The sequence below is a fragment of the Carcharhinus amblyrhynchos genome, chromosome 12, assembly GCF_965287045.1.
Source record: "Carcharhinus amblyrhynchos chromosome 12, sCarAmb.v2.hapA, whole genome shotgun sequence".
NCBI lineage: Eukaryota > Metazoa > Chordata > Chondrichthyes > Carcharhiniformes > Carcharhinidae > Carcharhinus > Carcharhinus amblyrhynchos.
The window spans coordinates 24,745,257-24,761,231 of record NC_137335.1 but is presented as its reverse complement, the minus strand read 5'-3'; the positions used below and the strand labels follow the sequence as shown (position 1 = coordinate 24,761,231).

General features: G+C 42.7%; 1 protein-coding gene and 1 long non-coding RNA gene across 3 annotated transcripts in view; one reads left to right on the top strand and one right to left on the bottom strand.

The window, feature by feature from the left end:
- Positions 1–15,975, top strand: part of LOC145350857 (uncharacterized) — a 150,302-nt gene that overhangs the window by 17,799 nt on the left and 116,528 nt on the right. The window lies entirely within an intron of this gene.
- plg (plasminogen) overlaps positions 1–15,975 on the bottom strand; it is a 126,765-nt gene that overhangs the window by 22,367 nt on the left and 88,423 nt on the right. Inside the window, exons 12-16 of the mRNA XM_080200230.1 lie at positions 15,272–15,420; positions 7,921–8,017; positions 5,010–5,130; positions 2,317–2,391; positions 1,743–1,883 (exon numbers count right to left, since the gene is read on the bottom strand). Of these exons, the coding sequence (XP_080056356.1) occupies positions 1,743–1,883; positions 2,317–2,391; positions 5,010–5,130; positions 7,921–8,017; positions 15,272–15,420 (583 nt within the window). The remainder of the gene's footprint in view (positions 1–1,742; positions 1,884–2,316; positions 2,392–5,009; positions 5,131–7,920; positions 8,018–15,271; positions 15,421–15,975) is intronic.

Here is a 15,975-nt window from a genome sequence, read left to right as displayed (position 1 = left end):
GGAACTGAGACACGACAGATCAGCCATGATCTTATTGAATGGCGGGGCAGGCTCGAAGGGCTAGATGGCCTACTCCTGCTCCTATTTCTTATGTCTTCAACACATCATTGATGAAGATGAACATCTCGCCAGGGCCATCCCCACACCCCCACTTCTTGCCTTCAAACAACTGCACAATCTCAAACAGACAGTTGTTCGCAGCAAACTACCCAGCCTTCAGGAGAACAGTGACCACCACACCACACAACCCTGCCACAGCAACCTTTGCAAGACATGCCGGATCATCGACATGAACGATATCATCTCACATGAAAACACCATCCACCAGGTACACGGTACATACTCTTGCAACTCGGCCAACATTGTCTACCTAATACGCTGCAGGAAAGGGTGCCCCGAAGCATGGTACATTGGGGAGACCATGCAGACGCTACGATAATGGATAAATGAACATCGCTCGACAATCAGCAGGCAAGACTGTTCCTTTCCTGTTGGCGAACAGTTCAGCGGTCACGGGCATTCGGTCTCTGATCTTCGGGTAAGCGTTCTCCAAGGGGGCCTTCACGTCACACGACAGCGCAGAGTCACTGAGCAGAGACTGATAGCCAAGTTCCGCACATGAGAACAGTCTCAACCGGGATCTTGGGTTCATGTCGCACTATCTGTAACCCCTGTGACTTGCCTAGGCTTGTAAAATCTCACTTACTGTCCTGTCTGGAGACAATACACATCTCTTTAACCTATGCTGATGCTACCTCCAGTCACACTGTCTGCATCTTTAAGACTTGAATAGCAGGTTAGCCGTAAAGACTTGCATACTAATCAGTATTCTGTAAACTGTGTGTGACTTTATATGCCCTTCTGTGATCAGAACCTTCCACACACCTGACGAAGGAACACTGTTTCCGAAAGCTTGTGGGATTACTATCAAATAAACTGGTTGGACTATAACCTGGTGTTGTGAGACTTTAGTCCAACCGATTTATTTAGTAGTAAACTCACAAGCTCACCTGTGATCAGTGTTCCTTCCACACACATTATCAGCCACTTTAGGACTTGAACAGCAGGTTAGGTGTAAAGATTCGCATTCTAATCAGTAATCTCTAAACTGTCTGTGCTTTATATGCTCTGTCCGAGGCCAGAACTCTCCGTTCACCTGACGAAGAGGGAGTCCCCTCGAAAGCTTGTGAGCTTACTATTAAATAAATCAGTTGGACTAAAACCTGGTGTTGTCAGACTTTTTACTGTGTTTACCCCAGTCCAACGCTGGCACATCCACATGTTGTGAGACTTCTTACTGTGTTTACCCCAGTCCAATGCCAGCATCTCTACATCCTTTCTTGGCTACAGAGATTGATTAGCATTACGTTAACAATGATTGCTTTGTTTAAACAGCAACTATACTTAGTGCTAATTTTCTGTGATAAGTATAGTGAGCAATTAGGTAAAGGACAAGAAGCCATTTGTGCAAAACAATTCATGCTGAATCTCTTACTTCCCTGAACATCCTGGATGATTTGTGCAGTAATAATGTTGCGTGCTATTAGTACGCAGTATTTTTCCAATAAGCCTTGGCCTGTTAAATGTTCATTAAAAACTACAGAAGTAAGAATATCATTCTTACGGTATGTAAAGACTTGGGTTAGGAAGCGCACCCTTCACAACAATCCATCAAAATGAATATTGGGGATTTCTCTCATTTAAATCAAAGGTAAATATAAGAAATAAATGTGAGTAAATACCTTTCAAGCTTTAATAAAGCAATGTCATTCCTTCCGGGCCCAGAAACTATTTTTTCAACGTCTATTATCTGTCTCGATGATTCACGTGCCCTCTCTGTGTGTATCCCAACGTAAACTTTGTAGGCTGAAGGTCTTTGGGATCTGCGACAGATGCAGTGAAAAAAATTAGCTGCCTGTATTTGTCACATTCATCTTTACAAGAACAATTAAACAGTGTATTTTGCATACTAAGATTTCCAATGGTATATTACAGGAGCATTACCCAACAAAATTTAAAACTGAGCCAAATAAGAAGATATTTGGACAGATGACTAAAAACTTGGTCAGTGTTAGGTTTTAAGGAGCATCTTGGAAGAGAGCTGTGGAGAGATTTAGAGAGAGAATTCCATAGCTTAAGGCAGCAGAAGTCATTATGCCAAAATTGGAATGAGGTTACAGGATTAGGGAGAAGTGGAGGAATGAGGGAACAATGTTGAGAAATTTAAAATCAAGGGGTTACCAAACCAGAATTCAATATCAGTCAGTGAAATCAGAGGCTGTCAACATTATGAACATACAATTCACATTTTCTTACCTGTCTAGGCAGTGTCTGGCTGTGAGTACCCACTTTCTATTGACAAGAGTCCCTCCACAGAAGTGAGCATGAAAACTGTGGTATAGAAGTCGGTTTTTAGTATATAACATCAATATATTGAAAAACCTTTAAGAGGAGGCATCAGAGGATTGACACAAGAATAATTACTGTTAATGATACAAGACATAAAAAATTCTCTTAGTATCCTTTTTGCCAATTGTTAAAAGATCAGTGGTTTCTATTTAGACACCCATGCTAGTCAAAAAAGTTCATACATTCTTTAAACATCCCTCATCTTTTTGAATATCTACAGAAAAGTCTCACCTTTCCTGCCTTCCTTGTTTATGCATCTGCATACCTGTACTAAATGTTTTGTACACTGCATCACCCATCATGCAAGCAATTGTTTGCTTATGCGCATTTTCTTTATCTCTTCTTTCCCCGAGTGGATGGTAGCGATGATGAGGCAGAGACTTTGACACATTTTAATGGTGTTGAAATCTCTGGAAGTGATTCCTTCCATTAGTCCTGGCTGTTGACATTTAATTCCTTTTTAAGTACCTTTCCAAAGGGCAGGTGAAGCAGTGCCTGGAATGGTTGTAGTTGAAGTGCAGCCGGAACAGAAGGGCAACCTGAAACTATCTGAATCTCTTGATCCAGTGCTGCAATAAAGCTTCTGTTCTATTTTGAAATATTCATCAATTTTGTCTGCTGGTTTTGAGTGGGTTCATTTTTGAAAATTGAGGATTGTCTCTTTTTAAAAAAATTTCGATACATGTATTTTATTGCTTAGAGGTTCCCCCCTCCCCCTCTTAAAAAAATTTTGATACGTGTATTTCATTGCTTAGAGGTCCCCCTCCTCCGTACCCCCCACCCCCACCCATCTGTTGTATAGAGGTGCTGCTTAGTATTTATACAAACTAATTTATACAAGCTGCAGCATGCTACAGTGCAGAGGGACCTGGGGGTCCTTGTGCACGAATCGCAAAAACTCAGTCTGCAGGTGATCAAGAAGGCAAATAGAATGTTGACCTTTATAGCGAGGGGGATAGAATATAAAAGCAGGGAGGTCTTGCCGCAACTGTACAGGGCACTGGTGAGGCCGCAGCTGGAGTACTGTGTGCAGTTTTGGTTGCCGCACTTGCGGAAGGATATATTGGCCTTGGAGGGAGTGCAGAGAAGGTTCACTAGGCTGATATCGGAGATGAGGGGGTTAGCCTATTAAGAGAGATTGAATAGACTGGGTCTGTACTCGTTGGAGTTCAGAAGGTTGAGGGGGGATCTTATAGAGACGTATAAGATAATGAAGGGGATAGATAGGGTAGAGGTAGAGAGATTCTTCCCGCTTAGAAAGGATAGCAGGACTAGAGGGCACAGCCTCAAAATGGGGGGCGGGGGGGGGGGGCAGTTTAGAATGGAGTTGAGGAGGAACTTCTTCACTCAAAGGGTGGTGAATCTCTGGAATTCTCTGCCCGTTGAAGTGGTGGAGACTACCTCGCTGAATATATTTAAGTCAGGGGTAGATAGGTTTCTGATAGACAAGGGAATTAAGGGTTATGGGGAGAAAGCAGGAAAGTGGATCTGATCCACATTTAGATCAGCCATGATCTTATTGAATGGCGGGGCAGGCTTGAAGGGCTAGATGGCCTACTTCTGCTCCTATTTCTTATGTTCTTAATGTTGCCTTAGCATTGCTGGAACCTATCTAATAGATTCCCATTGAAAAGCATATTTATCATTCACGATTTCACCATTTGTGAGGTTTCGCAGAAATATAAGCCACACAAATGTCAGGACTTTACTGTATGACAAATCTCCCCAGAAATTTATCTGCTTCAAGGAAAGCAATCTTAACTTCTCTAGTTTCACAGCTAACTGCAATCTCACACCTCGGGTACTATAGTATATCTTCCCTGCTCCCACTCCAAGGGCAGTTTCCTTTCCTCCTCCAGCTCACTTCTTCCATTTAATTAAGAAAAACCTTGCTTCTGGAAAATGGCATCACTGCAAATGCCAATGTTTATTGTCCATTCCTAATAGCACGATCATGACAAACAGCCTTCTTGAACTAGTTCAGTCCGTATGTGAATGTATACCCATGAAGAAGTTAGTGAGGAAGTTCCAGGATTTTTCACCCAGTAACAGTGAAGGAATAGTGATATAGTTCCAAGTCAAAATGGTGTGTTATTTGGAGGAGAATGTGTAGGGGTGACATTCCTGTGCATCTGCTGTTCCTGTCCTCGGCAGTGGAGGTTAGGGATTTGAGAAGTACTGTTGAAGAACTCTTGGCAAGTTGCTGCAGTGCAGCTTGTAGATGGTACACCATACTGCCACACTACAATGGTGATGGAGAGAACAAATGTTTAATGTGGTGAGTAGGGTGCCAGTTAATTGGGGTGCTTTGCCCTGGCTGGTGTTGAGCATTTTGTTTGTTGTTGCAGTAGGCTTATGCAGGTAAATGGAAAGTATTCCATTACACTTCTGACTTGTGCTTTGGATGTGGAGAGATTTTGGAGAATCAAAAAGAAGTTTATAGCAAGTGCCCAGTTTTTGACTTGTTTATGTAGCCATAGTATTTATGTGGCTGGTCTAGTTTGCATTTCTAGTGTGTAACAGAGACTGACAGCATGACTCCACTTTTAACTTAACTAGGAAAGATTTCTTACCATCTATTTTCTGAGACAGTTACTTACTTGGTGCGAAGACTAACTTGCCAGGGCCAAGAGTGTGGCTTGGATATACAGCCACCAACAATTCTTCCAAAGCACTTCTTGGGTTCATATGTAGGCCTTCCACATTCATCAGGTGGTTGTTCTAGTATCACAAAAAGATCAATTAAGTAAATTTTTAATGTGATACTTGCATGCTTCAACTCTTGTGCACAATTTACAGGTTAAGAACATAAGAACATAAGAAATAGGAGCAGGAGTAGGCCATCTAGCCCTTCGAGCCTGCCCCGCCATTCAATAAGATCATGGCTGATCTGTCGTGGCTCAGTTCCACTTTCCCGCCCTCTCCCCATAACCCTTAATCCCCTCTCTTATCAAGAACCCATCAACCCGCTTCTTAAAAATATTTAGCGAGGCAGCCTCCACCACTTCAACGGGCAGAGAATTCCAGAGATTCACCACCCTTTGAGTGAAGAAGTTCCTCCTCAACTCCGTTCTAAACCGCCTCCCCTTTATCTTGAGGCTGTGCCCCCTAGTCCTACTGTCTTTTTTGAGCGGGAAGAGTCTCTCCACCTCTATCCTATCCATCCCATTCATCATCTTATACGTCTCAATGAGATCTCCCCTCATTCTTCTAAACTCTAACGAGTACAAGCCTAGTTTATTCAGCCTCTCCTCATAGCTCAATCCCCTCAACTCCGGTATCAGCCTAGTAAACCTCCTCTGCACTCCCTCCAGGGCCAAAATATCCTTGCGCTTGTTACTTGTACTATCTTCTGGTCATTAATGCCATGTGATTTTGGAAGGGGGTCCTTTAATATATTTCACTCAGATGATTGAAGACTCCAGACTGGAATTAGTGCTGCAAGTTTCTTCTTCCCAGTGAGATGCAGCATTTAATTGCTTTGTGTTAGTGCAGATTGGGATATAGCATCTAACATTTAACCGATAATGGTCAGTGAGTTCACAAGACTAATAGCTTTTAAAATAAATATTGTTCCTTCATGGGGGATGAGAGCATTTATGGCTAGGCCAACATTTGTTACCAATCTTTAACTGCCGCTTGAGCAGATGATGATGAGCCTTCTTCTTGAATCACTGAAGACAATGAAGGCTTGGAGGGGAATTTACAAGTGGTGGTGTTTCCATACATTTTCTGCCCTTATCATTCTTGGTGTTAGAGGTCGTTGGGTTGGAAGATGCTGTTGAAAGAACCTTGGTGAGTTGCTGCAGGGCATCTTATAGATAATACTCACTGCTGCCACTGTGGAGGATGGTGGAGGGAGTGAATGTTTATCGTGGTGGATGGGGTGTTAATTAAGCAGGCTGCTTTGTCTGCTGAGGTTCTTGGAAGTTGTTGGAGCTGCACACCTCCAGCCAAGTGGAGATTATTAAAAATCTTCAGCCATACTACATAATGATCCATTTTCAACGTTTACTGTTTGTTATTTATTTGTCCTTACTGATTTAATGAGCCTAAGACCATCTATTTCTCCTCAGAAAGATGCTCCTCTCTTTGTCCTTGTGAGTTTATGTGCTTTGCTGCCTTAAGACCATGTCTAAAATTTTCAGTGGACTGGAGGGTTAGGACCCAGTGCTGGCAGACTTTGAGAATCATGGTCCTGATGTTTTCAGAAAAGTTTCAAACTTTCAAAGGGCTGGCAGGTTAGCTTGAATGGGGAATGTGCCTACCACCAATTAATGGCTCCTTAAGGAACTTATTAAAAGACCTGTCTGTTACTGGATGAGATTTTCAAACATTTTTCTAGCAAACACCAATAGTCTTGTGCATGTGGGACTCAGATAAATCTCTCTTTAGCTGCCTCAATAACAAACCTGTAGAGCTAAGCATTGCTGGCAGGGGCACTAGACCTCATCTTATGCAAGGCTGATGTCTGCCTTGTTCATCTCCATGGCCTTCTCAGGAGCTGCCTGCTCTGCCTGTAACCCCCAACATGCCTGCCACTTGCCTTTGCCATTAGCTGTAAGGCAGGAAACTCTCACCTCCTGAGGACTCTGTGCCTTTCAATGGGTTCCAACTCTGTTCTTTTAAATTTATTGATCAGATTTGGTACCTCATTTCTCCAAGGACAGGACAATCAATGTAATTAATCAAAGCTTCATGGAACATTTACAACTGACATTAAGAGAAATTTATGGTCAATTAATTATATTTTTCAATCAGAAGAATACTTTGAATAAAATATGTGCACTTGCTTCCCTTTCTCCATTAAAATCCATTGTAAGACAGCACGGGCAATATTGAACTAATTGGGCATTGTCCACAGGTGTACATTTATATAACCAAGTTATTTTATAACAATTCTGTCCTCAGGTGGTCAGTCTAGTTCTAGCATTTAAGCTGTTGCATCCCCCCAGTGAGTTAATTTTCAAGTCAGCCCCCAAGATGAGTGACGAATCTGTTATCATCAGGCAGGTCCATAATTTCAATATACCAACTGGAATTGTAGGTTTAGCAATTTTGAACCATGGTCCTGAGGAGACAAGAACAGTCAGATCCAGCAGTGCTGGATGCTCCTGGGGGACTCCCTGTATCCCATAAGCAAACTTGCTTTTCTCCCTGTGATTTAAATCCTTTCACATAATCCAAAGTCTCTTAACCTCCATCCAAACATCTGTCTAATTTTGCACTGCTTCCTTCCCACATTCCAGTAAATCTCAGGGCTGATGTGACTGAAGCAGGATAGCTTCTAGTTTTCCCTTCTACATGAGAGCAGTGGTAGAGCTTCTGACCATATAAATACAGTGAGCAGAAAATACATTTACAGCTATTAGTCTGCAAGGGAAAGTATGACACAGCATTTAGTGTTTAGTATCACACAGTATTTAGTGTTTCTACACTTAAACTAAGGAAACCATCATGCAGAGGTCATTAGTCAAATTAACACATATTTTATGAAGTGTACACACTTACCACACGTGGGAATATCATCACAGTACTCATAAAATTTATTGGGATCTGTTGTGTAACACCAAGGGCCTAAGATATCCGCATCTGGATTTCTGCAATACTACAATTAAACAAGACATAGAAGAGCAAATATGTAGGCAAATCTTAGAAGTGTAAAAACAATAAGGCAATGATGGTAATAGATTTCAACTTCCCAGGTATTAATTGGGATAGGCAAAATGTGAAAGGCTTAGAGATGCAGAGTTCTTAAAATACAGAAGAGCTTGTTGAGCCAGCACATAAAGTTCTACAGCAGAATGGAATGTACTAGACCTATTCTTAGCGAATGAAGCCGGGCAGGTGGTAGAAACGTTAGTGGTAGAGCACTTCGGTGATTGACTATTACTTGGTAAAATTTGAGGCAGTTATCGAAAAGGACAAAGATGGACCAGAGGTAAAGGTTCTGAAATGGGGGAAGGCCAATTTTAATAGGATCAGACAGGATCTTGCCAAAGTAGACTGGGAGCAACTACTCGTAGGAAATTCTACATAAGAATATAAGAACAAAAGAAATAGGAGCAGGAGTAGGCCATCTAGCCCTTTGAGCCTGCCCCGCCATTCAATAAGATCATGGCTGATCTGTTGTGGCTCAGTTCCACATTCCCGCCCTCTCCCCATAACCCTTAATCCCTTCTCTTATCAAAAGCCCATCAACCCGCGTCTTAAAAATATTTAGCGAGGTAGCCTCCACCACTTCAACGGGCAGAGATTCACCACCCTTTGAGTGAAGAAGTTCCTCCTCAACTCCGTTCTAAACCGCCCCCCCTTTATCTTGAGGCTGTGCCCCCTAGTCCTACTGTCCTTTCTGAGCGGGAAGAGTCTCTCCACCTCTATCCTATCCATCCCATTCATCATCTTATACGTCTCAATGAGATCTCCCCTCATTCTTCTAAACTCTAACGAGTACAAGCCTAGTTTATTCAGCCTCTCCTCATAACTCAACCCCCTCAACTCCGGCATCAGCCTAGTAAACCTCCTCTGCACTCCCTCCAAGGCCAAAATATCCTTGCGTAAGTACAGCGCCCAAAACTGCACACAGTACTCCAGCTGCGGCCTCACCAATGCCCTATACAGCCGCAGCAAGACCTCCGTACTTTTATATTCAATCCCCCTCGCTATGAAGGCCAGCATCCCATTCGCCTTCCTGACCACCTGCTGCACCTGCAAGCTGGGTTTTTGCGACTCACGCACAAGGACCCCGAGGTCCCCCTGCACTGTCGCCTGAAAAGCCCGCAAAAATGCTTTTAAATGATTTAAACAGTTCTACAAGGTAAGTTCTTACTACAAAGTGCTTTAAACTTACTTAAACAGGTTTTTAACAGGTAATTTCTTATCTGTCTCTCTGCTCCTTCACTCGTCTGCTCCAGCAAACATTGGAAGGCTTCACCATGTGACCACCTGATAATTAAAGCCTGCTGCCCCACAACTCCTTTCTAACCACGCCCTTAGAATTCTTAAAGCGGTAAATACAAAATCAGAGCAATGGAAATCTTTGAAGAAAGAAATAGAGAGCGCATAAAGCCAACATACTCCTGTCAAAAGGTGGGACCATAAAGTCCAGGGAACCCTGGATGTCAAGGGATGTTCAGGATTCAATAAGAAAAAAAAGTGTGGTTTATACAGGCCGCTTAAAACAGTGGATGTCAGGGGGATTAGTAGGATAAATATGAGGGGTTATGGGAATAGGGCCTGGGTGGGATTGTGCTCCGTGCAGACTCCATGGCTGAATGGCCCTCTTCTGCACTGTAGGTACTCTTTAAAAAGTGGGTGACACAGTGGCACAGTAGTTAGCACGGCTGCCTCACAGCTCCAGGGAACCAGGTTCAATTCCTGGCTTGGGCCACTGTCTGTGTGAAGTTTGCATATTCTCCCCATGTTTGCATGGAGAAACGGGGTGCTCCGGTTTCCTCCCACACTTCAAAGATGTGCAGGTTAGGTTGATTGGCCATGCTAAATTGCCCTTTGTGTCCTCGGATGTGCAAGTTAGAGGGATTAGCAGGGTAAACATGTAGGATTTCAAGAATAGGGCCTGGGAGGGATTGTTGTTGGTACAGACTCGATGAGCTGACTGGCCACTTCTGTCACTATTCTGCCCATCTGACCAGCCAATCTATATCGTCCTATAATCAAAGGCTTTCCTCCATGTTATTTACCACACCAGCAATTTTATTGTCATTTGAGAACTTACTGATCCAGCCCCACGTTCATGTCTAGGTTATCAGTGTACACTACGAACAGCAAGTGATGCAGCACCAATCCTTGCAGCACATCACCTGACACAGGCTTTCAGAGACAAAAACAACCTTTGTTGATCACCCTCTGCCTCAGTCAATTTTGGATCCAATTTGCCAAATTGCCCTTGGTCTCATGGTAAAGGGTTTTTTTCAGAAGCTAAGTATTGAGCTTAACTTGCAACTAGAGTATCCCGGTGAAAGATGTTTCTTTATTGACCAACGTATGCTGGGAGATAAGGGTTGGGCAATCCAACCCTTTTCTGAAGTTACATCACAGTGGCAAAACAATTTCACAATTTCCAAAAGGCATTTTACCGCCTCTGGCTCATCATGAGCCAATCATCATTAGTACAGGTCAATCATAATATGTAAATGTAATATACCTTGGCCAGTCACAGGTATTCTTTGACAGCGTGGGAACACTAATCTCCCTGACACTAAGGGGCAATTTTAGTATGGCCAATCAACCTAACCTGCACATCTTTGGACTGTGGGAGGAAACCGGAGCACTTGGAGGAAGCCCATACAGACATGGGGAGAACATGCAAACTCCACACAGACAGTCATCTGAGGCCAGAATTGAACCCAGGTCCTTGGTGTAACCAAGTGCTAACCACTGTGCCACCGTGCTATCCCTTGAACGGATGCATTTTTGGAGAACTAAGAAGGCAAGGGAATACACAATAAACATTAGGCGGCTAGCAGTACAGACGACCAGAACGACCTTGGGATGCATGTCCACAGATTTCTGAAGGGAGAAGGGCAGGTAGATAAAGGGTGGAATTTTTCTAGAAAGTGAAGGCATAAAAACTGAAGTGATTCGGACCACAATTGTCCCACATTTAGTGTACTGAAGGAACCCTTACCTGAAACACACCAGTATGGAGTACCTAGATGTGTGACTCGGCTGAACTGGCTCACAGCTGTGCACTCTTAAAAAGGGAAAGCTGCATTCAAATGCTCCCTCCTGACTCTCAGCCAGTCATACAGGAGATTGGCAATGCAGAGAGCAGCACCATGCTTCACAGAGGGAGAGCTTGGAAGGTTTCTGCATGCAGGGAAGGAGTGGCAAGCCATTCTGTACCTTCAAGAAGATAGTCAACCCAGAGCAGGGAAGCAAATGTGGCCTGGGAGGCAGTGGTTGTGGCAGTCAGTGCCTGCAGCCTGACACTGAGGGCTGGCACCTAATGCTGTAAGATAATTAACTACCTCATCCGAGCTGCAAGGAGGAGTGTCCATCTATCTCATCGTCCATCACATCTTGAATGTCCACATTAATCCACTCCCTGACACCCTGTAGCCTTCCAGCATCCTCCCCCCGCCCCAATGCCTGCCAGCTATCAGGCTTTATTGTCTCTTAAAATGAAGGTCACACAGGAGTCATAGAGGAGCACGCATTCAGATACCTCCAAAAAAGCCTGCAACCCTTGAGGTTGAATAATTCAGAAGCCATTTTTTCTATATATACTGTAGAGACTCTGAAGACAGTCAGTTACAGTAACGGTATGCTACAGAAACCAAACAGCACAATTGCTTGTTATAATGGTTGAGGGTCACAGATGTTATCTCATGGGTCAAGACTGGTTGAAACAGATAAAATTGGACTGTTTGAAAATACTGAATGTTCGGGATGGAGGTTTTCAAGAACTGCTGTGTTTGGGATGAATAAAAGGGGCCAAAGCCAAAATTTATTTGGACCCCAAGGCTACACCTAAATTCTTCTGAGCCTGCTTAGAGTTTTATGCAATCCATCATAAAATAGAAGTGGAGTTAGGAAGATTGGAAAGACTTGGGTATCATAAAACCTGTACAGTTTTCTGAATGGGCTGCACCCAAGGTTTCTATTTTGAAGCCCCTATTTTCCTTTAAGAATCTGTGGAGATTATAAATTAACTAAACCAAGGAACCCAGATAGATTGATACCCAATTTTGAGATCAAAGATAGCTACACAAAATTAGAGGGGGCGTTGAATACACCAAGTTAGATCTTAGTCACATTTACTAACAGCTGGAGTTAGATGAAGATCCCCAGAAGTTGGTCACTATTAGCACCCAAAAAGGGTGATACTAGTACACACATTTACCCTTTGGAATTTCACCAGCCTGTGCCATTTTCCAGCATATGATGGAAAGTTTATTGCAGGGCATTCCCAAAGTAATGGTGTAGCCGAATGATGTTCTAATTAATGGAGTGTCCCCTGATGAACACAGGACAAACCTAGAAGAAGTACTAAAAAGATTTGAAGAAGGAGATGTCCACCTAAAATGAGAGAAATGCACTTTCCAGATGATTATGTTACATACCTGGATTTCAGGGTAGACACCAAGGACCTGCATCCCTTTGAGGAGAAGGTTAAAGCCATAAAAGTAATACCACAGCCAAAAAATGTCAGAGTTAAAATTGTTCCCAGGAATGGTGAATTATTACAGCAGATTCTTGCAAAAGATGTCTACAATTTCCGCCCCACCACACCAACTTTTGACAAAGTATCAATAATGGAAGTTGGAAGAGGCACAAGAAGAGGCATTTGCTAAAGTGAAACAAGCCTAACAATGATCAACACTACCAGTACATTTTGATCCAATCAAACATTTGGTGGTTACCTGTAATGCATCACCGGATGGAGTGTTGTTTTTACCAACAAGGAAGCTAACTTGGCAAAGTTTCCCAAATGCCAGAGATTGCCTCCATTGTTGCAGCAAGAGTTGTAAATGCAGGATTAATGATGGATGCATAAAGTGAAAGTCTACAAGTATTCAATTTTATGCCCTACAAGATGTCGGACAGAATAGAGAGGCCCATCACATTTGTGTCAAGAACCTTATCAGATGCTGAGAAGAAGTATTCTCCAATTGACAAAGAGAGCCTGGAGGTAATTTATGCGGTGAAGAAGTTTCATCAGTGTATATATGGTAGATATATCACTGTAGTATCAAATCACAAGCTGCTGTTGGATTTATTCCGAGAGGATAAGCCAGTGCCAGCAATCGCTTCTGTAAGAGTGCAGAAATGGGCTTTATTGTTAGTTGCATACAGCTACTCTTTCCAGCATAGGCTAGGAATGCAGATATCGATCACGGATGCACTCATCCACTTCCTCTGCTGCAAACAGTACTGTCACTACCTGTGCTACAAAAAATAGTGTTGGCATTGCACTTATTAGAGACGTTGCTGGTCTCAGCTACCCATTATAAAAAGTTGGATCAAAAAGGACACTGTGCTATCCAAAGTTAAGGGGGTGGGGTTGTAAAATTGACACTACAATAAGTCAGAGCAAATCAGTCTCTATTTGCAGTGTAGGATGCAGATAACATGTGGGGGTGGCATGTTATTATGGGGTGGTTCATATTTTAGTTCCCCCCCCCCCCCCCCCCCCATGGGCAAGCTTTTTATTACAGGAGTTACACGATGCGCATCTTGGACAAAGTAGGATGAAAGCAGTGGCCCAGAGCTATGTCATGTGGCCTGGCATTGATAAAGAAATTGAAAGAATGGTCAGCCAGAGTTGTGAAGCCCAGTAGTTGTTGCCACGCATCCCAGGGAGTGTCTTGAGTCTTGAGAAAACAACATTCCCATTAGTGGAAGGATCGAGAATCAAAGGACACTGAATTAAGAAGATTGACAAAAGAAGCAAAAGCTTTTACTAAGCATGTAATTAAGGCCTGGAATCTGATGCTCAAGAGAGTGGGATGGAGGCAGATTCAACTTTGGTTTTCAAAAAAAAGTTGAATAAATTATCAAAGAGAAAGCAATTGCAGAAAAAACAGGGATAGGATGGGATGAGTTGCTCTTGCAGTAGCTGGCATGCACACAACAGGCCAAATGACCTCATTCTGTGCTGTAAACATTCTATGATTAATTATTTCAATTTCCTTATGAATTATAATAGCACAAAAATTATAGGGTACAAAGCCACTATTGTACCCCCGCACCCCCATTGGGAGTGTTGCATCACAGCACATTCCTCGGGCCCTCATATTTGCGTTTTAAGTACAGTCTGTTTATTCATTCAAGGAAATGGGCTTTTCTGGCCAATCTGGTGCTTATTGTCCATCCCTTTATTGCCCTTGAGCAGAATGAACCTGCAATTAAAACACATCATTGCTGGCTTTCGATCCCAACTAAGATACTTTTGGAACAGGAAATACAACTTGAGGGCAAAAGCAAAGACAGATGCATAATTAGGGAGCGTGCTTCAAAGCTTAGGTTTCGTGATCTATATTTTTAACGAGAAAGCTAACATGGCAAGGTTTCCTGAATGCTAGAGTTTGCCTCCATTGTTGCAGCAAGAATTGTAAATGCAGGATTAATGATGGATGCATAAAGTGAAAGTCTACACGTATTCAATTTCATGCAAAGGTTTCATAGAATATAGATTGCTGTATCATAATGACGGGTACTTAACATCAGATTCAAAGAATAAGGCAATTCCTCAATGAAGGATATTAAAAAATATGGAGAGAGCAGAAGGTGGGAATCAGGCACTTTGCTCGAGCATGAAGCTAACACACACAATGGCTTGAATGTTCCATTAAGAAGTGGCATGCTGGCACAGTGATTAGCACTGCTGCCTCACAGTGCCAGGGATCCAGATTTGATTCCGACCTTGGGTGATTGTGTGGAGTTTACACATTCTTCTCATGTCTGTGTATCTCATGTCTGGATGTTTTCCATTTCCTCCACTGTCCAAAGATATGTAAGTTAGGTGGACTGGCCATGCTAAATTGCCCTTTACTGTCCAAAGATGTGGGGATTTGCCGGATAAATGTGTGGGGTTACAGGGCTAAGGCAGGAGGTGAGCCTGGGTAAAAATGCTCTGTTGGACTTGACGGGCTGCATAGCCTCCTTCTAAACTGTAGGGATTCTATGATCAGATGATCTACTTTGCAGCCTTCTATAATCTCTTTTCACAGCTACTTCACTGTTGCCCTCTTGTCCCTTTGTAGAATTCTTCATGGAGGGCATTCTACAAGTACAAGGAGGCTTCTGTGATGGGAAGGATAGCTAATTTTGAACAAATGAAATACATTCTTTTATTACAGCTAAGGACCTGTTTCAGCAGGCTACTCAGTCAACTCACATTTCCCTCCAGTCCAGCTTCAGGGTGTGTTTCAGGAGTGAAGTTTCCATGAAAATGGGGAGTCGTTGCTGACCAATTTTGGCATGTCCTGCCACTGGATGTGGTTGACTTTGTCCCACGGTATGTCACTCCATTACCTACTTGGCAATCTGGCAAGATATAATTAACAAAGGAGAAATATGACTTCCATCTCTATCATTGCAGCATTTTTGAGACAAGGGGGATTTTTTTATTGTGCAGGAGACCCAGAGCAGAGATCCAAAACTATGTTTCTTTTAAATTTAAAAGAGCATAAATCAGAGCAATGTGGAACAACAGATACAATCTCAGATTGAGCTCAGATGACAAAGGAAGCAAAAATCAGAACATAAGTTACAACAGACCAGTTTTGTTAATCTATGGTGGATAACCAAAGATTTGATTTAATTTATTATTGTCACATATATTGATATACAGTGAAAAATATTGTTTCTTGCATACTATACAGACAAAGCATGCCCCTCAAAGAGTACATAGGGGGGCAGGAAAGGAGAGGATGTGGAATGTAGTGTTACAGTCACAGCTAGCGTCAACAGCTAATACCAGCAGCAGGTTATATGTTTTCCTTGCAGTTGGAAATGAGGCATCATTGGGAATTGTAAAATGAGGGAATAGACAATACAAACACACCAATTGAGAATTAGATTTTGCCAGTCTGCCCTTCA